Source organism: Parus major, chromosome 3, assembly GCF_001522545.3.
Source record: "Parus major isolate Abel chromosome 3, Parus_major1.1, whole genome shotgun sequence".
In the NCBI taxonomy this organism is placed as follows: Eukaryota; Metazoa; Chordata; class Aves; order Passeriformes; family Paridae; genus Parus; species Parus major.
In genome coordinates, this window is record NC_031770.1 from 83,688,034 (window position 1) to 83,712,487 (window position 24,454).

At 37.7% G+C, this 24,454-nt stretch overlaps 1 protein-coding gene across 25 annotated transcripts in view; it reads right to left on the minus strand.

Moving 5' to 3' along the window:
• RIMS1 (regulating synaptic membrane exocytosis 1) overlaps positions 1–24,454 on the minus strand; it is a 302,405-nt gene that overhangs the window by 154,868 nt on the left and 123,083 nt on the right. For 23 of the 25 annotated variants that reach the window (XM_033512981.1, XM_033512971.1, XM_033512979.1 and 20 more), the window contains exons 4-6: positions 7,311–7,364; positions 3,541–3,881; positions 447–1,318 (exon numbers count right to left, since the gene is read on the minus strand). In XM_033512981.1, the coding sequence (XP_033368872.1) occupies positions 447–1,318; positions 3,541–3,881; positions 7,311–7,364 (1,267 nt within the window). Of the gene's footprint in view, positions 1–446; positions 1,319–3,540; positions 3,882–7,310; positions 7,365–13,926; positions 14,015–24,454 lie in introns of those variants that run through there. The other 2 variants (XM_015620678.3, XM_015620669.1) reach the window with 2 other exon arrangements.

A 24,454-nucleotide genomic window follows, 5' to 3' on the forward strand; every position in this document is an offset into this window, starting at 1 on the left:
TGTAGTAAAAATTTGCATATCTTATGATGTTTTATAATCGTCTCCTCTGATTGTTACAGAACTCTCTTTTTATTTCAATCCATCCACAGAAAACTGTTCTACTACATAAAAAAGAATGAAGTAGTAACCAAAGGAGTACAGGTATCATCAAGAGAGTACACTAGAACCCTTGAATTCTGTCACTTTCGGGTGAAAGAGGGAAGAGAATGAAAAGGAAACTCATCAGCTGATTCTACCTGTAACCACCTCATCTAAGAATGCAAAAGCAAACATTGTCAAGCAAATGTAATCAGGTATAAGACACTCCTCAGTTGGCAAAAAAAAAAGAAAGGCAAGGGGGAAAAAAGTGTATGATTAAAAAGAGGAAAAGAGAGAGAAAAATACAGATTTTTTTTTTTTTGTCCCCAAATCATGGCCATGTGCATAATATACAGAAAAGTCCTTACCTTTTTCACTGACACTTTCACTTTCTATCTCCACATCTTCACAGCTAGTATATTCTGGTGTTGATGCCCCTTCTTCCTCTGAGCTACTAACTGACATCTGCCTTTTCTTTCCGCCTCTTTTTGCTCTATGAGGCTTTGGAGGGGATGGCCGCACTGATTCCGACTGGTCAGAGCTAAGGGAATCATTCCTTAGCATGGTCTCCATTTTCTCCCGCTTTGCTTTTCGCATGAGAATAGCAGAGCTAGGATCAAGGCGGCTCTGTTTTATAAAGGAATCGTGGTTCTTGTATTCTACGTGTTCTATAGGAACTGGACTATGCCTGGGAGTTGGTGGGCTATGATTAGTTAATTGTTTAGAAACAGAAATTCTTACATCACCTGTTCTGTCTATAGAGTACGACCTCTGAGTTTCCACAAGAGATTTTCTGTCCTGAGTTCCCTGTAATTGTGAGCGTTTTCCTAATTTATTCTCAGGTACCTCCGCTTCCTCCATTTCTGTGTGTGGCAAAGCTACATCACTGTGTCTTCTCTCGTGTCGTGCTTTAGAAACTTTCGCATGCATGCGCATCTGCTGCTCCTCAGGGTGTGGTTTTACAGGGTATCTTGCCAGATTGGGGTCACTCCTGTAACGGGTATGATATTCATCTTCCTTCCTTTGTTTTTCATCATCAGGCACTTTGCCTTCCTCAAGTTTCTCTGGCAAGTCTGGGTAATCCTGTGACTTGCCTTTCTCCAGCCTTCTACCTTCATGCCGCTCTTTACGCTCCCTGTCATCTGTTGGTCCTTCTTTTTGAAGTGAGGATTTTGGCACACGCTTACGCTCACTCTTTGCAACTTTGCCATTCTGGTCAGAAACCAATACTGCCTTCTTCCTACAAAGAAAAGGAGTACAATAATATGAGGAATTGAATGGAAAATAGAAATACTTGCATACAGTTATGGAAAACAAATTCAAAACCAGGATAAGCTATGGCAAAACAGAAAATACTGAATCCATTAACATGAATTTAATCTATTAATCCTTCCATCCTAATTTTATTTTCCAATAGAAAACAACTTCCAGAGTCCACAGAAACATAAATTATGAATGGTCCAATTAATGAGTAAAATTTAAAAAAAAAATATTTACATGGTTTGAGATAATTTAGCCATGTAAGAAGACCGAGAGCTGTCTTTGTACTAACTGCAGCATTACGACAGAGTACTGGAGTATGTTCTCCATTTTTCTAGCAGCACTCATGAGAGTTACAGACTTACCACAAAATACACTTCAAGTGCCCTGACAGCACAGATATAAATACCACCAAATGGAGTATCTACCACAATAATATTACAGAAAGAAATAATACAGATATTTTAAAAATGCAGAAGATGACATATCCAGAAATAATATTTAAACTAGTTTTATTTATCTTATTGAAACTCTAAAAAGAAGGACCCATTTCATAAGCATGTAAAAAAATTGAAAAATTAAGAAATGAAAAAATGAAAGCAAATTGATTCCTGGAGATAAACTAATGGCATTCCTTTCTCCAGTAATAAAAGAGGATTAGAAGTTTATTTCTCTATGCAGATGTAAGTAGAAAATAATAAATAATGAAGCTGACTAAAAATTACTTTTTTTTTTCTCTTTCATATTCTGCTTTGGGAAAATATGTAAGACAGATAATCATAAAATTCCCTCTTGCTGGATCTTTTTTATTTCTCTCATCATGCCATGATGTTACCGTTTCAGTTCCCTTTAATTTAGCAGTTCAGATATGAATCCATTGATTTTGAAGAAGGATGAACACAGCTATACAGTGTATTTGAGAAGAATGCACACTGGGACAAAGTCACTAGGACCTTGTTTTGTGGCACTGAATCTTCCTTTCCACAACTGCCACATCTTTGGATAACATATCAAAGACCCTCACAAAGTTGGACATCATCCACATTAAGCTCTATTTTCTTTATTTTTTTTCCCCATCTCCCGTTTCTCCTGAGATTTTGGCAATTAATGGGACCTGTGCTTACTGTAGATGGTCCTCAACCAGAACGTATTTGAAACTCCCAGTGAGAAGTATAGAACACTAATTTTGTAGAACTAATATGAACATCTCACTTTTGGGCGGCAAAGCATAAATATAAAGTGTTTTGCTGCCCCAGAAGTTGCAACTGCTCTGGGGACATTCCCTGGATTGAGGGACAAAAGTTGACAGAACTAAGGGAGGGCATCCTGTTAATTTACACAATACAAATGCAGATCTCACCCACACAATAAGTTACTAGCCACTGCTCATCATCCATTTACAGCTCCAATAGCACGGGGAAAAAAAAGTCATCAACCATTCTGGCCAGAATCTGGAGAATCTTCCATGGCAGACTCCTGTTTTGTTGTCACAGGCTCCCTCCTCAACTGCTCTGCCCTCTGCCAGGCAGCAGCCAAAAGAACAGCAGCTGCTTCATTGCATTAGCTTCTCTTGATTTGCTTCTCCTCAACCCATTCATCACATGGAATGCAGCTCAGAAATTACCTCATTTACTCACTTAAAATAGTTTGCTTCAGGTTGCTTTATTCTTGCAAACAACTTGCTCTGAATTCAAGATGGTACTATTGCTGTTCTACATGAATGTTAACTTCACACATGTAAATGAGGTCTTTTAACTGTATTATTTTTAACAATAAAATAATTGATGAAGAGATAGAATATAAGGTTATGTGACGTAACTCCACAGGGTGTGTTTTCTGATTGCTTGGGTGTAGATTTTTCAGGAGAGTGTCGCTTAAAGAATTCAAGAAAGCTAAAGGCTTGCTCTTTGTTTAATAACTTTGAAATACCTGTTAAATTTAAAATTTAAAGTAATCTACAATTCTATATTAAAAGTGTACACCAAAATGCATTGAAGTATATGGGAGTATCCATAAAATACATTTTTTTCCTCCTTTTTGTTGCACAGATCAAAATAGACAATGTATTTGCTAACAAAAAATTTATCCTTCCCTGGTCAGTAAATCACTTTACTCTTTGTTTTTGCAGAGCAGTAAACATACAGAAGGCCCAGCTGAACTAGCATTTATAATTGTAGGCTCTGTCTAGACAGAAAGCATTACCTCTCTTTTGGAGGTTCACTTCTAGACCTTGAAGCTTGCTTTTGGTCCGGGCCCATAGCCGGCTGCGACACTTCTGCTCCTTTCCTACGGTCAGGCTGCACACTGGAAGAAGAGATTTCCTGTGATGAGGCAGCTGCTGTACTTAAGGGAGTCTGAGACCTCGATCGCTCTTGAAGTCTTGCTTTCTTTTCTCTCGGTGTATCCGAGCTGGCGCCAGTGGCCGTATCACTCAGCGTTCCGTCCTGACTGGGTGAGGGCTGTGGTCCACTTCCAAAAAACCACGCTCCAGATTTCGTTAGGATTTCTTGTTGCTTTCGACATAAATTGCATACCCACATAACCTAGTTGAAGACAACAAGAAGAGTCAGTGCAGCTACCTCCCAGAGCCTGGAATGCATGCTCACTACTGCAGAGCAGGTACGACCCCTGGCTCTCGGAGCCACTGAGGCTGGTGCTCATGACAGGACCCAGAACATGCTTCTCCACCAGCTAGAGCCAAGCATCCTACAGGCACATGCTATGCGAGCTTCTCCAAAATGTCTTGTCAATACACGTCAGTCCCACCTGTGGCAATCCCCCCTCAGCCTGGCCCTAGCTCTGCTCTGAACAGACACCCACAACACGACCTGTGCTGGCTGGGGGGGCTGATGCAGCAGGGAATGGGTTGGGAGTTTTTCCACTGGTGTGGATTGCTGTCAGGACAGACAAGCCCACCAGACTGTAAACAGGACTTGTACCTCAGGGGGCAGCATCCTACCAGCTAACTCCCAACTTCTGTGGTCACAGAAAATTGATACAGTATTTTCTTGTGATTAAATTTTCTCTCCTTAAATAACTCCACATTATCCTGCAAATAAATTCATTATCTACCATGAATGATTTTAGCTACACCTACTGCAGCTGCTTAGAGGTGTAAAGTAAAACCTTAAGAAATCTACTAACAGTAAACTAAATACACCAATTAGAAGAATGAAAAAGTACCATATTTTGTACTACTTGCAAATTATCGTTATTATCTCTTTGCTTTATAGCTATAAATAATAAATTAACAAACATGCGTCCCTGTAAATGACAATTAAGGTGTGTGCATAGATTGTGTGGTGCTTAGGATTTATTTTTTTGAATTGGGGGTTTAATTCCTTACACACAGATATACAGGAGCACACACATTAAAGCAAGACTCTATGTTTCCAGTCTGTATACTGTAGAGACAGTCTTATGTACAGGAGCAACTCAACAGAGAAAAATAAATGTGACTTTAAAAAGACTAAAGTATGAAAATCTAAGAAAATATTGAGACAAAGAAAAAAAGCAGTTTTCAGAAAGAAGAAAAAAATAGGAAAAATGCATGAATGGAAGGGTATAGAAGAGAGAGGATTTTTGTCAGAAATAAAAACAGATGAAAGAAAGCTGATTATTATAAAGGAAAATGGTAAAGAAAATCTCTCAATTTAATATGGAAAGCATATAGGAATGGGTAAAATTGCAATGTAGGTAAGAAGGATGGCTAAAGTTAGAAGGAAAAATATGCTTGAATTATTTTGTGTAAACACAGCAATGATGCAACAGTCACAAAATTATACAGCGCTTAAAATTAAAAAGAAGAGGAAGAAAACACTTAATGGAAGAAATTGAAACTGGACAAAGTTCTTTTACTGAGCTCTTTTAGTCTCTAGGCTTGTGGAGGTAGTGCATGGTTTACAAGGCACAACGAAAACTTCAGGCATTTTACATATTTAAAATAATTAACATTTATTTAAAACACTCTAGAATAGACTATCTTTTCAGGTCTGAAAACTACATCAGAAGTTCCAAGTGCGTTTCTGCACTGTTTGACCAAAATACACAGAGAAGACATCCAACTCTTTAGCCTCTGTCAGGATTGTACCTTTATCAAAAGATGACTGTTATATTTCTTCTATTTAAGAAGGATAATAAAGTATCTATATAATACATTAATTAAAAAAGACCAAATCTTAATCAAAAGCTACAGTTATTCCAACAGGGGCATAAACATATATCATGATGAAAACAAATAACACTCAGTAGGATACTAGAAACAGCAACTTTGACAAAGATAAATGCTAGACCTTTAAGAACCAAAAAAAAAAGTCCCTGATTCCAAAATACCTAATTTATTCCATCTAGTATACCTTGAAAACCAACAATTCAGTTTATTAGACTATCTGTTCTAACTAGAACAGACCTTTAGTCTAATTTAACGTATCAGATTATTAAAGGTATTCAAAAAAACCAGCAAGACTAAAAGGAAAAAAAGCCACATTTTAAAATGTTTTTCTAGGATCTTCCGCAGCTGTTGGCTCATTAGACAGCAAGAGTGTGTATGCAAATTGTGTCTCTGTATAAAAATCTATGTCAATGTTATAAACCAAAGCCAGTAACAAAAAAAGTCATTACCTGTATTTTATCAGTTTCCAAGAGAGGTTGAAAAATGTGCTAATAAAAAAATTAATCACCTAAAGTTTGTTTAAAGGATAAGGAATACTAAAATAAAAGTAAATTATCCTAATTAAATTGCATACATGTGTATGTAAGCCCAGTAACATACTTACTTTAAAACTTAATGTATTCAATAATTTTAAATATGTACAAATTATGTAATAAAATTCAAGAAAATACTGTTAATTAACATAATCACCTTTGATACTGTAATTAATTTTATGCAAAATATTATGAGATACAAACACATAAGAATAGCTAATGCACAAAGAGACTCAGAAAAATACAGAATACTGAAAGAAGAAATACCAGACAAATAAATACAAACCCATTTTCTTACAGCTATTTTTAAACTCTGCATCTTGGACACAATACGTACCAATCACCACAGATTACACACGCAGGAAATCTGTATCATACTCACATAGACGCTATACTACCATCCCTGTTTAGGAATCTCTTCGGGAATTAAAAAATGTTACAGTTGCTTTGAGATCTATTCGGTCCAAAATGAAAAATAATAAAAGTTCTTCTTTAAGAGGAAAAAAAAATCAAAAAATTCAGGTGACAGAAGAGTTTCAGTGACAAAACTGTATATTGAAAAACATTTTTAGAGAAGTATGTGGAGCAAGCAATTTAGCAGCATGCAGGAATTATATCCTGATTGAATATACTGGGATGTGGTCCAAACTAATCTAAACTAAAGCAGGTCTGTGTAATAACTTATCTTAACAATCCACAGATGTTAGGCAACCAAACAAATGCTCTGATGAAGGATTACAGTTCTCTAATGTGGCTTCTGGACCTCCACGCGATGTATCAGTAAAATGAAGAATGTTAGACAATTGTACTCTGGCCTGTCACTTCAAAAATAGTTTCTGTTTACTCTCCTCTGGACAGTGAGCTCTGTTGAAGTGCTACATTAAGTCGTTCAAGACATCCAGAGTCTGGTTTTTGTTTCTGGGTTTGTTTCTGGTTTATTGCATCCTTGCATATGTCAATGCAATTTCACACGTGAAGCTATTAAAGAGAACCAGTGAAAGGGTGCTCTTCATTCAAAGGGTTCATATGCATGGGTCTGGAAAAAAGTGCATTTTCACAGCATAGCAAAGGGTTCTGGGCTTTACTGCTACGTAACAAAAAAGACCAGTGGCACACACAGGACTCAGCACAGGTGGGTCAACAGTTCCCACACAGATTCATGTGGAAACTTTACAGGCTGCGTGAAAACATGCTAGAAGGATCCCATGCTTGCCTTCATGTGGAATACAGAGTATTTCATTCACAGAAAAAATATTCCTCAAACTTACTCTTACAGGTACTTCTGAATGTGATCCACAATGAGGAGGAACAGTATTCCTGTACTAACACAACATGAAATTCCAACTTGAAAGAGCCCATAGTAATACATATATATATATAACTATACACACAGAAAAAGCATTTTCAGTTACAAAAGTAAGAACAAGTCTACATAATTACACTTTTCAAACCTGCATTTTAGAATGCAGAAAAAAGGCCCTTTTTTCAAATTCAAATTTGGAAACTTCCAAAAATGCACTGGGAAGCCAAATTCACATTGTGGGGGGCACAAAAATTATACCAAATGTATGTGACACATGCCAGGCAAAACTCAGACTGAGGTCAGAGCAAGTTCCCCAGATCCTTCACCCAAGCCCGGATTCTGAGGAGGGTCCATAAGGAGCACACTCCTTTATGCTTCCTGAGTTTAGAAATTGAAATCCCACAGTTAGGATGACTCCCATGCATCCTGCCTCATCCCTATTCAGTAAAAAAGGTAACAAGTATGCTAATGAAGCAGGCCACAAACTATTCCTTACTGAACCTTCACACTATCTTAATTATTTCCCTTCTGAAGGGTGTACACACTTTTTTCAGGTTATTGATTTGATTTACATTTCTTCTATGCACATTTGGAAGACACTAGTATTTCAGACATCTAATAAGGCAAACCCTCTTCACTGCCTGAGGCACCATTAACTTCAGCAGAGCTCTGCCACCACCTTACAAGTCATCGCTCCAAAGTCAAAAAGAAACAATAACAATTAGCTCCTGCAAAATTTTCATTCACAAAATTGTTAGATTGTGCATCACTTAAAGTTTCTGAGGTAACCTAAAAACCATGCAGCAAACCGTGAAATTATTATACAGCATTGCATTTATCTCTTCTGCTATACCAAAATGATTTCTGTAATAAAATCCTGGCTAAAATGTCGCAATTGCTTCACTCCATTAAAATATAAATAAATAAAGCTGAAAATCTACTTGAATACTTACATTAGCCTGAAATCTCAATAAATAAACAACTCTGCCTTTCTAATGAAAGTGTGCTCAAGAGTCCAAGTTTCCATTAAACATATTTTTCAAAATGTACAGAGAGGTGGGTGCATCAAATAGCTCCTGCTCAGCAAAAGGGAAGGTCTTCACCCCTATTCCCTCCTCTCTTGTTCTCCTTCCTATCTGGGTCTGTTCTCTCCCTCTCTTGCTCACAGGATGATTCCCTGTGCCACATAGACACTTGTATACTGCTCCTTGACGGTCAAGTTCTCCCAGGGGCCACTTGTATTTAAAAACATTGCAGAAACTTACATGTATTTTCTTAAACTGGTTTCATTCTCTGTTACATCTGTTTTTTTCAAAGAGGGAACGATGAGTAGTGAAATCATGTGACCAGAAACACAGGCAAATGGGGATAATGGTATGTTTTGACTACAGCCCTGTCTCAGCATCTACCATGAAGTTACACCTTGAAAAGTCACCAATACTGGCACACTAGACTTGCACAGAAACATTTTTGAACACTGGAGTCAAATGACACAACATAATCAGTATCTGTGCTAGGATCTCTGCTCTTCTTCAAAGCAAGTTTACTCCAAACAAGGTGCTTCCTGGAGGTGCACCATGGAACACTCCAACTCCCCACCTCCAGGAAAGTTGATAAGGAAATACTAAAGGCAGCAGACCAAGAGTGTGCCGGGCAGCTTTTTGTCAGTTTACTCACACTGATACTCTAAAACTAAGGAATAGTCCCAGACTATGTTTAATTTATTAGTAAAGAAGTAGCTGAGGAGTCTAGGTTCTGATTCTTCTAAAGCCTCTCCTCTAGACAGAAGGGTTCTACAGGACCATGCAGTTCTCTGCTGCCTACTTCTCCAGTCAGGGAGAGAACCACTTTGCCCATGCTGATGGTCATCAGACATACAGGGCTCAGCCATTTCAGGACAGTGACAATAGCCATTTTAATTTAGTAATCTCTGTTCTTCCATTCCTACAGAAGCTGCTTCTTCCAGAGTAGATTTTCTTCAGAACTTAGCTTTTCAGCTAGATATTTTTATTCTGGTTTGGCAAGAAAAGGAAGATTTCACAGACAGCTGATTGGGTTCTTCCCTATTTTGTACTCACACCCTACAATCATGTGCTACCCCACTGGACAAATGCAATAAAATTTTGCACAGGCATGGAAGTTTTCAGGTGATTATATTCTTAAAAGTTACATAAAACATGCAGCTCTATAAAAGCCCTCTAAATATTTCATTAGTACAATCTTTTTGGCGTCACAGAATCAACACAGCAATTCAACCACAAGACATGCTCATAGCAGATGAGGCTGCTCACAGAACTACCTGTTGTCCTAAAGCCTGTGGTGCCATTTACAGGCTTGACTGAGAGCTTCCAGGAAGGATGTTTAGAACTCTGCCTTACCAGAATTTTCCACTTGCACAAGAGACTGCACCTCCTACTCTTCTTCTGCTTGCCTTTTTAGTTAACTAAGATGTTACATTTTCAAATGAGATTTTATGTGTACAAATAAGGATTTGAGTAAGATGCCTAAATTGCTTCTGTCTGCAGTGAAATGATGATAGGCATGTCAGGTATTCAGGTCTCCAGCCAAAGGGAGTCCACTGACTTTCACATAGAAACAGTGAAATAAAATAAAATCCTATGTCTAATGATAGCCTAATGCCTTTAGCAGTAAATCAGCATATCCCACCTTGCTGCCACAGGAGTTAGGTCCCATGTGCCAGCCATATGTATGTGTCCTATGTACATAGAGCATAAAAAATGGCATTGGATGCCTACTTTTAGGCAACTGAGCACACAGTTCACATATTGGTCCTAATCATGTTCCTGGCCTAGGCTCCTAAATCCACATCTAAAAACTGCCTGTAGGAGCGGAGGGAAAGATGCATGAAGCAGTGATTCAAGGGGTTAACATCAAAAGGGCATTTCATGCTAGATTTGTCACTGCTGTTACCAAGTCACTAGTCATGTTAAGATTAAAAAAGGAAAAGAAAAAACACCTGACTTTATTCACATGCCTTTCTGCCAAAATCTCTCAGCTACTGCTGCCAATCTTTCAGAAAGTTGCCACCAACTTAGACAAAAAATTAAACATTATCTAGAATGATCCTGCAGCAAACTGAGTGTTGGAACACAGATGCTTTGGTAACTCTAAAGTAACAGTATGAAATATCATTTCTCAGCACACAGCCATGTTCCAGACACATGTACTTCTCTGAGAATATCTTTGGAGCTCAAGGAAGAAAGCAAAATCACTAGTGAAAGCAGTAGTTGTGTCTAAAAATTCACACCAGCACATTTACATACAGTAATTTAAATATTCTTCCCCTGCAAGTTCTTTTCTAAATCTGCTGCACAAAGAAATTAGCTACAACACAGTACTAAAAAATACCATGAAAACTGAATTATCATAGTTACAGCTGTGATCTTCTAAAGCAAGACTATGGCTTTGGTCTCTTTCCTCACAGATTAGAATATTTTTCAACTTTATTTTTCTTGACTGAATTTCCTTCCATTTCTTCTGATAAAATAGTAGCCATAAATTGCTAGTCACATTTTCTGTAACATCAATCTCCATTTTTCACAGACCATTAAGTTACCCTAGAAATTATTATCTCACAGATATTTTTTGTGTATTCTTCTAACCTTCTTCAAAAAAATAACTAAAAAGTTTTGTATATCTATTTGAACATTTGGCTGTCTTGATGAGCTACAGAAACTGTACTCCTCTTAATCACTTCATGGTTCCCATAGTTACAGATACACATAGAACACAAATATTTTTTTTTTACATTACGGAAATCTGACAAAATAAGGTAAATGGCATGAAACAGCTTTACAGTCAGGACTGACATGAAGTATAAGTTGCTATTCATAAAACAGGGACAGCACTGTTTATCCACTTATATATTTACAAGCAGCAGTAACAATATAGAAATGCTCAGAACCAGACTGTCTTTAATCGTGGATGAGTGCGTTCATAATTTCTGTGGGAGCTTTCACTACAGCACCATTATTTATCTTTTTGTATTCTTCTTTTATATATTATATCTTATATATCTAATTATTTAGAAAAAGCTCATGAAAAGGAAAGTGAGTGGGTCAAGTGGCACAAGTCATAGGGGACTTGATAGGCATGAAATAAATTTTGATTTTTTGCTCTTAAACATACACAAAAAATATTAAAAATAGTATTATGGATTCTACATCCTTGGAGACATTCAAAACCCAAAAGAACACAGTCCTGGCAACCTGATCTACTTGGGCCTGCTCTAGGCAAGTATTTGGACTTGCCAGAGATGCCTTCAAACATCAAAAACTCTGTGAAACTCTAAAGAATAAAGCACTGTGAAATAGCCTTATTGTTCTTCAGCTATGTTGCATACCTTACTGCCAGAAGGTCTGCCTCTTCTTTGTCTCACTATCTACACAGCTTTCTGCCCTAAACCATACATATACCTGCAGATCTGAGTGGAGGGGCACTGTGCTCACATGAGGGGCTTTGGAAAGCCCACAGCATGTTGACCCATTTTCTTCCTGGAACATATACCATGACGTATGAACATAGCTATGAAAAGAGCTATCTCCTCAGCTATCCAAGACCTCAAGATTACTTCTACCAAAATCTGGTGGAGTGACTGAGTGCTGAGTGAGAAAACTTCCAATATGATACAATGAGAACCAAGTTGTCTTATATTTATAGCATATGTGTGTGTATGTATATATATACACACACATCTCCAGAGATTTCAGAGATAAGGTCCTGTGCTATCCTGTGTTGAAGTAAGGTGTGAACAGCTGATGGCATCCCCTCTAGATTTGAGAGGCTGTCTACCTAAAATATGTATTTGAGGTTCCCAACCTGTACAACACCTATCACTGTTGTGTTAATGGGAGGAACATACTGGCCTTGACAGCCACCAGGAGCATGGGGTCACCAGGAGATCTGTTCTGGGCACCTCTGCCTGCAGAGGCAATTCTGGGACAGAAACAGAATTCAAAATGGACACAGGAAACGAGCCAAGTTTCCAGACACTGCTTGTATCCACAGGAAGAGACAGTGGAGCTGAGACTAACAGAGCACTACGAAGACATGATGCAAAAACTCGGGGGTTGTGAGGAAGAGGAGGATTATCACTGGCTGTGTAAATGGGGATAGAAGGCAACAGAGAATGGCTGGCAGTTCAGGAATACTCCTAGCGGGAATGAGCTGAATATACAGCAGAGTGGCAATCATGTTAAGACAAAGATTTTTATGGATGACATAACAAGCTGCCAAGGGAACATAATGTGTTCCCATGCATGTGCAGCACATTTGGATCTGTCAGTTACAACAAATGGCCAAAATCTTTTTTGGAAGAACAAAATGTTTGGGAGAAGAAAAAAGCATACTTTTGACATACTGAAGGAACATTTCATTGCAGTGATCTCTGCCATGCAGCTTGACAGAAATCTTTGACCTCTTGGATTGATCATCTTTCCACTTGCTGAGAATCGCGATTTGTAAACTTAAACTCTGCTTAGCCAGAATTTTCCTCTGTTGCCCACCAACTCCTATGCTGGGAAGTTCTGGCTGCTGAGTTTTGCTTAGAGCTCCCACACTCCCCAGTCCACACTAAGCCTAGAATAAGGCTGTCAGAGCCTTGCAACCAGATTGGAAATTAGGCATCTAATTTGTGAGTGATACTGTGGGAGGAGAGTGGCACCAAGCATGTGCTTCCTCCTGTGCCTGTGCAGCTCCACACACAGCCCTGGCTCACCACCAGTGACTGGAACAGTCCTCCTGAGGCTGGGCACAAAGATGTGTAATGGTTTCTGGTCTGTTACAAATACTTTTTTTACATTGCATACAGATAACAGTACTAAACAGAATCTGGATAAACCTGGAAATATAAGTGAAACAGAATCATTACAAACCTCCACCAGATTGATCCTGCATGTTTTAACTTTTCTTAAGAAAGTGAAAGAAAATAAATTCTCAGTGACAGAGCAAAATTTAAAAATTACTATTTGTGAAATGTTTAGTTTTCAGAATTAAAAAATTAATAAAAAGGCACCATGGGGTAAATTCAGCTGGACAGAACTTCTCATGCTTGGGGAATGTTGAGCATCATATGGTACCTTTAGTATTTTGCTACAATTGCTACTATCTAGTAAGGGTTCTGACAAAACACCAAAAAAGGATTATGCCCTATACATGTTATATATATTCAGGTTTCACCATCTATCCGAGACTGACGCTTAAGTTTACAGTTTTCTTCACATAATGAGAAATACTTACGCCTGACTTTTTGTTATGAATGTAAATGCATGGAATCCTTATAATTATGGAAAACAGATTCTTCCCATTGATATCATCACAGCAACTATTTATATGATTAAAACAGACACACACTTTATTTGCACAACATTCTACCTTACACAGACCACCAACCTGATCTGCTTATACAAAAAAGCTACCAGAGTATCCTGAGGGAGCACAACATACTGTAAGAATTGGCTCAACATCTAATTTGCAGTTACTCCCTTACCAAAAAGATGACACAGGGGTTTTTGGCTTTTTGTTGTTTGGCTTTTTTAAAATTTCATCTTTGTTGATCCTACCTTCTGAGATGTCCATGGTCCTTTCTTTTAATTCTCCCACCTTTCGCTCCAGGTGCAGAGTCTGAGGCTAAGTTGATTAAGTCTGTGCTATCTGTGCTATCAAGCTCGAGCACAAAGGAATCTCAGTAAATCTGGGATGGAAGATTTGAGGAAGGGGAAGAGAGAATATCAGTGTTCTACAGAAAATTTGAGTGGATATTTCAGATTTATTAAAAAAAAAAATGGGAAAAACAATGTTTTTGGTAAGGAAAAGTGTAGATTTTTAGGAAAGCAAAGACTATGGGAGACTGAGAAAGGGTTAAACATCTGTGGGTCTGAATATGGAAGATTCAAAAGATAAGGAAAAGGAAAAATGGGGCAGGAAAATGCACAAGGAGTTTTGTGCCAGTGTAAGAATATTGCAATTTTTTAACTCATCTAAACAGCACATTGTTGACAGCCAATTTACAGACTGTACCCAGTATTAATATCAGAGGTTTACTGTTCTGAATTTGCAATACTGCTGGCAGACCACACAGGGAAAGAAGGAAGTTTCAATAAGGTAAGATGAGGTAAAGCAGTGCAGAACAATACACTTAGAAAAATCAAACAATAATGACATTTTGTTATCTGATGAAGCTACTGTTACAAAAACAGGTTAAAATTTGAGATCAGAACTTTGCTAGATGAGAACCATTCTGATCTTCTGCACTTACCTGTATATTCTCAGGTATCTAATGAGGCTCTGTAATTCCTAAATAAATAAAAGGCATACAGTGCAGTGACAACTTAAGGCTGTTTGGGGAAAAGGCAACAGTTAAGGATATTTTGCCTCTTTATTATCAGAAATAGAGGGATGCCTACTCCATGGTGCTACAAACACAGGAACCATGAGCTGGACTTGTGCTCACATGCCTGTTCAACAGAAGCAAGCAATCTTTTTAATCGGGTAAGGGATTTGTGTGCTGCAGGTTTCTGTGTGTGTCAGTTAAATTTAATGACCAGCTATATCCCTTATATAAAAGAAGGAGAACCATGTTCTCCTTCTTCTTTTTTGGTAGAAAGTCGTCTTTCCACAGCAACAGCTTCCAGAGCTGGTGTGGTCCATCTACTGCTGCCTAAACTTGGATCACCTTTCCTGCATATTGCTCAATATTCAGCCCTATTCAAAGTAGCTGAAAACTAAAAACAAACATGGAGTTTGCTGGAAGCAAGAATACCTCTGATCACACTGTATATCAAAAATAACTTTTAGACACATCAGCCTTCTGCTGGGTTCAACGACTGTGCCCATTTTGTGAACTGCAAAGATCATTTTGACCAAGCTGTGCGATAAACATTCTACACTCAGTGTTCCTCTCAGTTTTGATTTGATCCGTGCATGTTCGTGTGACTCCGTCTTCGAGCTTTTTTAATTCAGATTATGTAACACAGCCAGCAGAATGATCTCAGTCAAACAAATCAACTTCAGTTATTTAAATCCAAAGCAGACATAATAGACAAAGCAGACAATTCCACCCTCAATCACAGTCAGGGAGAGGTTTTCTAGAATATCTTAGTAATATTCACTAATATTTATTTTTTCTAGAATCTGAGTTTAATCATTCCCTTATATTTCTCTCTAGTTTTTAATTAATTTTAACTTTACTCTGAAATCAGGTCAGTAGACTACATATTTATAAGGTTAGTACTGTTTTATTCTGGCTGTCTCTGTAAGTTTTAGGTGATTATACTAAAACCGGTGGTTTATCCCAGCTTAAATACCACTGCTTTACTGGAGGTCAGGCTCTTCTGGCCCTGTTGTCTTTAATAACTTTCCCTTAACCACTTCAGTTCTTTAGACAAAAGAATACTGGGAAGAAGGGAAGACTTGTGGGATGAGGTGGCCAAGAAGAAGGAATATCCAAAAGGACATGGACAAACAGATGAAAAGGTTCAAAGTGGGGTGAAAAGATAGAGAGGAAACAAGCTGAGGAAAAAATTTGAGAGACAGTAAGGAGAAAGTAGGACAAATATCAGGTATTATAAGGAAACTAGTGTACTGGGAAAGCAACAAAATGGGATTGTTTTGTTGTCACACAGCAAAAGTTATTGCATTTGAAACAGAAATGACACATGGACTAAAAAAACTTACTTCAGAGAAAACTCTACTTCCTTTCCTTGGTTTAAGTTTTTTTTCTTTGGGTTTAGGTCTTTTCCTTCAGAAAAAAAAGAAGCATTTGGGGATTCAGGGTTGTCTTTCTCTTTTAAGAGAAACGCTTTTAGGTGAGCCTTACATCTCTTCAGGAATTATTAGCATAAGACACTACCAAGCCTACACACACGTGCACTATGACAAACCACTTTACAAATGAGCTTACCAGGACTCTCAGTGCACAGCAGAAAACAGCGGCAGATTGCTTGTGAGGCACTAAAGCTCTAAATGCAAACAAAGCACATCCAGCAGCTTTTGTAATAATCATGTGGCACTGCAGGCTTTTATTTCCAAATCCTTCACTTTTTTCCCCCCTGCTTATTTTAAAGAAACAACCTGTTCTGAAGTTTAACATTCAACCACTGGAAGAGGTCTCTATTATTTTTGCCCTGAGCACAAGTGATGGGGGTATTGCTACCCTTGTAAGAATTTGCTGCTTGCAGACTATAACAGAACTGAAAGGTTTAAAATATGCACTGAACATCATGCTCTGCATGTTAGACTATAGTACCACGTGCTCTGTATGATTTTAATGGCTGTCTTTCAAATTAAATCAAAGCAGAAGTGACTCTTCAATTTCTAAATCTACATATGTTTATTTCTCCTCTTCTCTACTATATAATTAGATTCAAGCATTTTGTTTGAAAGAGTTGCTGAGACTACGCCTTGTCCCTTGCTGTGCAAGCACAAGGAGCTGGTTTTTTAAACACATTTATGGTATTTGCTAAACCTAGCCATCCCAGAATGTTTATTATACAGAAGCCTAAGAATTGCTGCATACTACATTAATCTTGAACAATACTCTCTTTCCTTGCTGTTTGAAGTACAGGAATCTAAGTTCTTTGCACTCCTTTAGTACAATAATATGTGACATTTAAATTGAAAAAGGAAATTACTGGGCAGCTAAAGTCAGCCACCCAGAAAGCTATCAGAAATAAGGAAGGAAAAAAGATTGAGAGAGTACATACCTTTCAGCTATTCAGTAAGATAAACTGCTAAGAAATAGTAATTACTGTTAAAATATATGCTGGAGAGGTTATATACTTAAAAGAACAGAAAAATAAAACCAAAATAGAAGCAAGGAGGAAAAGGTGATTTTCTTAGCCAAACATTGTGGTAGCTACATTTATAATATAGATATGGAAAAAAATAGAGATTTTAGTTGGCAATGATCATCTAAGTGAATGCTAAGATGCAGATTCCTAGCAACAAACCCAAGGCCTTAACCAAGTGAAAGGGCACAGAGCACCCTGTGTCAGATGAGTTTTGAGAATACAGCCAACTTACAGGTGTTCGACACCAGGAAGCTCTTCTAGTCATAATTTAGCACTTCCAAGAGTGGCTTTTAAAAGCCAATGTTAAAATAGTTAAACCCCAAATGTGATCCTTCCGGGGCTAAAACAGAAATACAGCCATTTTAGTTTGATGTTAGTTTACAGCGTGCTCTGTGATCATCATTTAACTGATTTACATCCACGTGGTGTATACAAAGTTGCTTTTGTATGATTCTAATTTATTACAGAATGTATAATGTAACAGTTAGATGCTAAGTGCATTAGATAATAATGCATAAGCATTATTATCTACTAAGTATTTACTTATAAATTAGTTTGAAATGGCAATAACGCTGTAACACTGCCTCAAAACTTGCCATGATATGGTTTCAAAATTTAATCATAATCAGAAAATTTAACTTTAAAATTAAAATTAAGCAGTTGAGAAAAAAAATGAGAAATTAAAGCAAGTGAATAAGGAGGATTGCAACCCATGTGGCATTGACTGCATAAATATCTTCTACTTTTAAAAAAATGATAGAAAATTAAGAAAATAGGGAAATCTTCCAAAGCAATGTTTTAAAAATCTGCATCATTTGCCCTGAAAACAAGCTATTGTTTCATGCATCAAATCCAAGGACTAAATGCAGTCAGTTCACTGAAGACAGAAGGAACTACTGGTACTTATGGCCAACAAAGAGGAAGTGATTAAGCAGAACATGGCAAGCTGATCCCATGACATGCAGAGCTACAAAAAGAAAATGGGCCTCGCCAACCCTAAGGCGAGGGAAGGAAGAGGGAAGGACATACTGCAGCCCCCTGAGCAGGGATTCCCCCTACATCCTGCAGAGAAGACCATGCTGAGGAAGGTTTTCCTGACAGAAGTTGCAGCCCCTGAAGAAACCACATGGGAGCAGGTATTTTTCCTGAAAGACTGCAGCCCTTGGAGGACTCCAAGCTGGAGGAGGGAGCAATAGGCAGCTGTTATGGACTGGTCCCAGCCCATGCCTGATGCCCTGTGCCACGTGGCTGGACAAGGCAGAGGAGCTGGGAGTGGAGAAGTTGAGACTGGGAAGAAAGGAGGCGCAGGGAGGTATTTTAGGTTTTGTCTTTGCTACTCACAGTCCAACTCTATTTTAGCTGGCAGTAAATTAAATTAACCGTTCCCAAGCTGAGTCTGTTTTTCCCATGGTGGTAAATGGTGAACCAACAATTACCACCACTCAACAACTTTTTATGTCAGCCCATGAGCTTTTCCATCTTATTTTCTCCTCTTGTACTGTTGAAGCCTCTAGCAGCCAGACAGGGTCAATCCATTACAGAAGCTTCTCTAAAAAGACTTACAAAATGAAGAAATGTGTATATCTTGTGAAACAAATGATTTTCACAAAAATTTGTGAAACAAACTGCATAGCAGTTTTTTACAAATGACTGAAAGCCCATCTACAATCCTTGGAATTCTAACAGTTTGTCCCCATAGTTTCCAGTGGGAGAAAAAAAAAATCTGTATGCATTTCATCATCAGTCCACATAGATTTAACAGCCTCCTTAGTCAAATTTAACTTAGTCATGAACTTCCATATCAAGAGACTTGGAGTTATTTTTCGTGTAATTACAGTCACTGAAACATTAATTTCTGTTTATCATTGGGCATTGGTAATAGAGGGCCCGATCTGTCAAGCTTCCAACTCTGCTTCCAGTGGATAACATGGAAATTTAGGCACATAGGCTGGAGAGAACTGTCCCTAGCAGTATGCAGCAGATGTTGAGACTCCATAAAGCTTCTGCTGCAGTAACTTTTGATAGTGTACAACTCTCTCTAGCGTTACAACAGGAGCACAGTTTCTGAGAAACACACACTAGTTTAGCATAGGACTGCCTGCCAAACCTGCCTGAAACTTATGCAGCTTGAAGCATTGGGCTTGCTCCTTGATTTGGCTGCATGGCTAACTGCACCTGCCTTTTGTATCCAATTATCTGTCACCTTCTTTTTACATAAGGCAGTTTCTCCTCAGTCAACTAGACCAACTTGGTTTTTCTACAACCACCATCTTACCCTCAAGAAGGCTAAAACATTCTATCCTTGAATATCCTTAAAACATAAGGCTTTTTATTCCCTTAGCTGACCTGATCTTTATAAAGCTGAGTACTCAGCTGGACTCTACCATTCTCACTATCTGAAGATGATGTACAGCAGATTTTCAACAAGAGTTTATGACTGTCTCATTGCCTGGTCAGAAAGTTAAAAAAATATTTTGGACTTCACAGGCCTATGAGTTATACTCAAAAAATGGAAAAGAATTTACCAACATGAACAAGCATATCCTAAATAAAATATTGAAAATTTATATGTGGGTTAGTACAATTTTCAGTAACACACAACATATTCTTGCCAGTGACTGACTGTAATGCAGGGGAAAAAAGCCAAATTGAATTCTCTCTGGTGGAATATACTCAAAACTTTCCATATATCACAGACTGCGTAAGAACATATACCCTCTTTTAAGGAGGTCAATTCATGTAGGAGACAAAAGGCTAAAAGGAAAACAGCTGGTACATGAATTGTCAGGTTGCCTGTAGAGGAGAGAACACATAGGTTTGCACAGAAGATTCAGACTGAGCATGTAGAGCTCCATTTGAAACAAGACTAAATGCAGGTTTCTAAACGTGTCTACAGGCCACTGCTGCTGTACGATTTCCTACTGTAGCTGATGAAAATCTGTTGTAGGATTCAACTTCCATAACTGGCATTCATTTCTACCTTCAACACCCTAACATTTCCAAAATACGAGCATGGAGCCATAAGGTACGACGTGGGTATTACTGGAGAGCCAACCTCATTGGGGCACCTGCTGGAAGCTACAGTGAAACTCTCCAGTACCTTGCAGGACACTTGATGACTTGGGGCTCTATCTGACTAAACAGGAGCCACAGCTGAGAAAGATTCAGAGCTGATTTAGTCTAGTTCAGAGTAAGCTGAAGCTCTCTGGGGCACACTGATCCCTCCCCATAAGTATGAAAGCATAAACCTAGCTCACATATAATGTAGGGGCTCATCTGGAACTGATTCCTACTCAGTTTGGAAGGTAAATGTATTGACTTAATCTCCTTTAGATGTTTCACCAGTTTATTTATATCTTTATATTTTTATTTATATCTTTAATAGTCTACAGAAGTGACCAAGAGGTAAGCTCCTCTAACATGAGCAATAGGCTCTACTAAACACTCACAGGTTGATTAGGAAAACATCAGGTGTGTGAAGTGAAGGGGTATAACCTGCAACACAGGACATTCACAAGAGTATGTTTATATCTATGCTGAAAGCTTAGGGGGCAAAAAAACCTCAACCATAAAGTAAATTAAGTCTTCCTCAGCTTAATTCCCTTGTTGCTTTTTCTGCTGAATTAAACTTACATCGGCAAGAAGTTGCCTCTGTGGTCTCTTGTTGCATCCACAAAGGCAGTAAGATGAGTCCCTGAAACAGTCTAGAAAAGCAGGTTTCATTACAGCTAAAAGGACTTATCCAAAGAATCCTGAGGGGTGAAGCTCTCAGGCTGACAAAGGTCTTAAAAGCAGTTTGCTGATGAACTTCCCACTGTAATCTCTCTGTTTGTAGAAGCAATTTGGTCAGAGAAGAAAAAGTAGAGAGAAAGATTAACTTTGCTGCTGCATGCACAGGTATGAGCTTTCACCACTTACCACATATTGCAGAGAAAATGTCACACTACTGGTATTAAAATCCCAGCAACATAAAACATAAAAATTTCCTCCAGCCATGACAACACAACCATCATTCCCACGCTCATCTATTTATAGAGAGTCCCAGCAACATCTGCTCATCTCCATGAGTATTCTGCACTTCTCTGTAAAACTCAACTTTTCAGAATGCAATATCCCAAATAACTTCCCCAAAACTCACCGCTACAAAGGGTTTTGCTATGGGAGCCTGTTTTTTATGGACAAGTTAATAAAAAATATAATAGATTACTGAGAAATTAACATTTAATTCCGAAGATTCTGTAAACCTGCTGCATATAAGTTAGTTGACAGGTGTTTTAGCTGGAATACTGAAATTGCGCAATACACAATTAAACTTCAGCCTAAATAACACTCAGCTTTTTGGAAACCTCAATCTGGATTAAAAAAATACTACGTTTTATCTGCTCTTTAAGAAAATTCAGATTATGTTTTGTCCAGATTTTCACTTAATCTCTGACCAGTCATTAAACAATTGGTAACAGATACTTTACATCAGTTTTTGGAGAGAGATTTAACTCAATAGGAAGGCTTACTTGCTGACTTGGATCTTTATATTAAAGGAATTTGAAATAATTCACAAAATATTACAGAAACTTTGTCTATAGATTTCCTTGTTTGAAATATACATTTCTATCTTCAATTATGCTTAGTAAAATCATGTACCTTAGGTACAAACTATCCTACGTCCTCTGTAATTGCAGTACTGGAGCTGTATAGACAGAAGTATCTATCCCTTAAGTAAAATTACAAAATGCTCCAGAATGCAAAATATACAAAAACATAGATGGAAGTATCTTTTATCTAGGACATTACGTGGCTAAAAATACACTGAATTTTAATCCTGGATGAGGATTAAGGTTATTTATGATAAAAAGAGAAATAGCAAGAGAGCACAGATTACATTTAGCCCTCATAATTACTTTGTTCTCTTGAAATTTTTCAGCTACTTGTGGATTTATCATAATTCATAATAGGTCAGAAATCTTATCAAATCTCTCTCTGCCGTAAGATCTCTTTTTGGCTAGAAAACCTCTGGTTTTGTGATGCCAGAATAGCCCAGGAATTCAGTTTACTAAATTTAGTTTTATTTAGCATTCCTATGTAATTTTGTAAACTACTAAAACCAAACAATTTTGCCTCAGCAGCATACATAGCTATGAACATTTTAAATATTAGAAGTCATACTTAGTCCTAGCCCCCACATATCACATTAAAAATCCCATCACATAGAAGAATCTTACATGATCGAGGGCTACAGTGATTCAAGCTGAAAGCCACAAATTCCAAGAAGATATAAAAGGATCAAGTAAGAATCTGTTGGGCTTAAGGGGCACACACTGGGCTGTCAAATCAGCCTGAGCTCAAATGAGTGCACTCCCACATGCCTGGGAGCTGGCAGCTGGTTTCTATGTGACCATACAGAACAAATGTATTTAGAGTCTGAACAAGGGGATTTGGTTAGTTTTGCCAAAAGCTTGAGTCTTTTAGGGAGGATGATGCATGATTAGAAGATATCTTCCATTTTATGGGATCCTTTTACAAGAGGACTTTTCAGTTACCACAGCTGGGCACAGTTTGAAATAAGGGACATGATGGGATTAATTGTCTTCTAGCAATAAAATATACTCAAGTATATCTAGGGAACAGATCACTGCTGGAAAAACTGAAGGTGCATTGCTCAGTCCCATCAGGTGCTGCCACATCCCACAGAAGAACACACTTCTTAAGTCTCCTGAGCCTAAACACATCCCTGGACATCTGCCTGTTTACTACTCTGTTCTCCCTCAATGTTTTTTAGAGAGGAGAAAAAAAAAAAGAGAAAAAAAAAAAAAGAAAAAAGAAAAAAAGAAAATTTAAAAAAAAGTGCCTTCAGTCTCTAAAGCTAAGCTTTTACTGGAGTGTCAATCAGAAGAGCTACAAGGCTTTTTCTTCTGGGTGAATTAGATGAAAGTTAAATGGTGTGTAATATTTGCCTGCCTGGTATGTCCTTGTAAAGTGATCCCTTCTCTTTAGCTCTCCACATCAAGGAGGGCTTCCAGATAATATTTTTCTACACTTCCAGGTTATATATATTTTTTTTTTTTTGCATCACAACTGAAACTGCAAATGACAAAACACAAACCCACCTCCCTTGGTTTGCCAATAGATGGCACGTTGTTATGTGGCTCTTCATTCAGAAACGGATGTGTTAATTTTGGATATATTTACCTGAAGCAGTCAAGAAATAGCTCAAAATTATGACATTCAGGGTTCTGTCTGACAGATAGGCCACCTCTTACATGTACAAATGCCACGTGATTATATTAACTATTTGATTCTATACAATTACACACATTGTATGTTTGTCAACATGTAATAATGGCATTTTTACTTAATTTCTATCTTCAAAGCACTGCACACTACAAATCCATTTCCAGTGCTCAGCCTTGCCATCAGAAGCACATTGGAAAAGTGGGTTATATCCAGACTCACCCCACTCTCACACAAATGGACTCCCCAGGCTTCCCCATCCTCCTCCACTAACATTGCAGATCACCAGTTTCAAAGAGCTGTAAATCTACCCAACAAAATAAACGTATTCCCTAACATGTTGATATAATAAATATATGCAGAGAAGTTAGGCATGTACAAATTAAATCCACCTATACCAGTCACAGTCTCTGGAATAGTCACTTTTTTATTCTAAACTTAGGTTTTAATACTCCAAGATGACTTCATTATAAACTGAAAAAAGACAGTTTGTTGCACAACTAAGGCAGCTAAATATTATAGGAAACCACATTCTTAAATTTTAAATTTTTAAGACAATGGAGATACTTTTTCTATATATTTTTTATTAAGTTAGTGTATTTGCTTATTAGTTCTGTATTCCATAGCAAAAAAAATAATATTGTGTTTATTATATGTGATCTTTCGTGGTTTAGAGACCTCTAATCTCTTCTATAATTTCTGCTGTGCCAACAAGTAACAAATTATTGCATCACAGCAATGAAGATAACAGAAATACAGTAAATACACAATACCTTGCAAAGAAAATTTTTGGCTTAATTAGAAATGCAATAGGGCAAACTGAATTCAGAAATAATAATTGCAAATTTGATGTGGTAATGAAAATGCCAGTGGAGTTTTGGATTTTAAGACACCATAAAGTCAATAGTCCAATATTAATATTAGTGAGATTTGATTTGATTTGTTAGCAAGAGGCAACAATAAATTCAAAGCAATTCATATAATGAAATAAAGGACTTAAAAAATTAGTGCACTGTGGAAAATTAACACAATTAAATGTGCATAATACACTGAAAGGATGCAAGAACAGTTC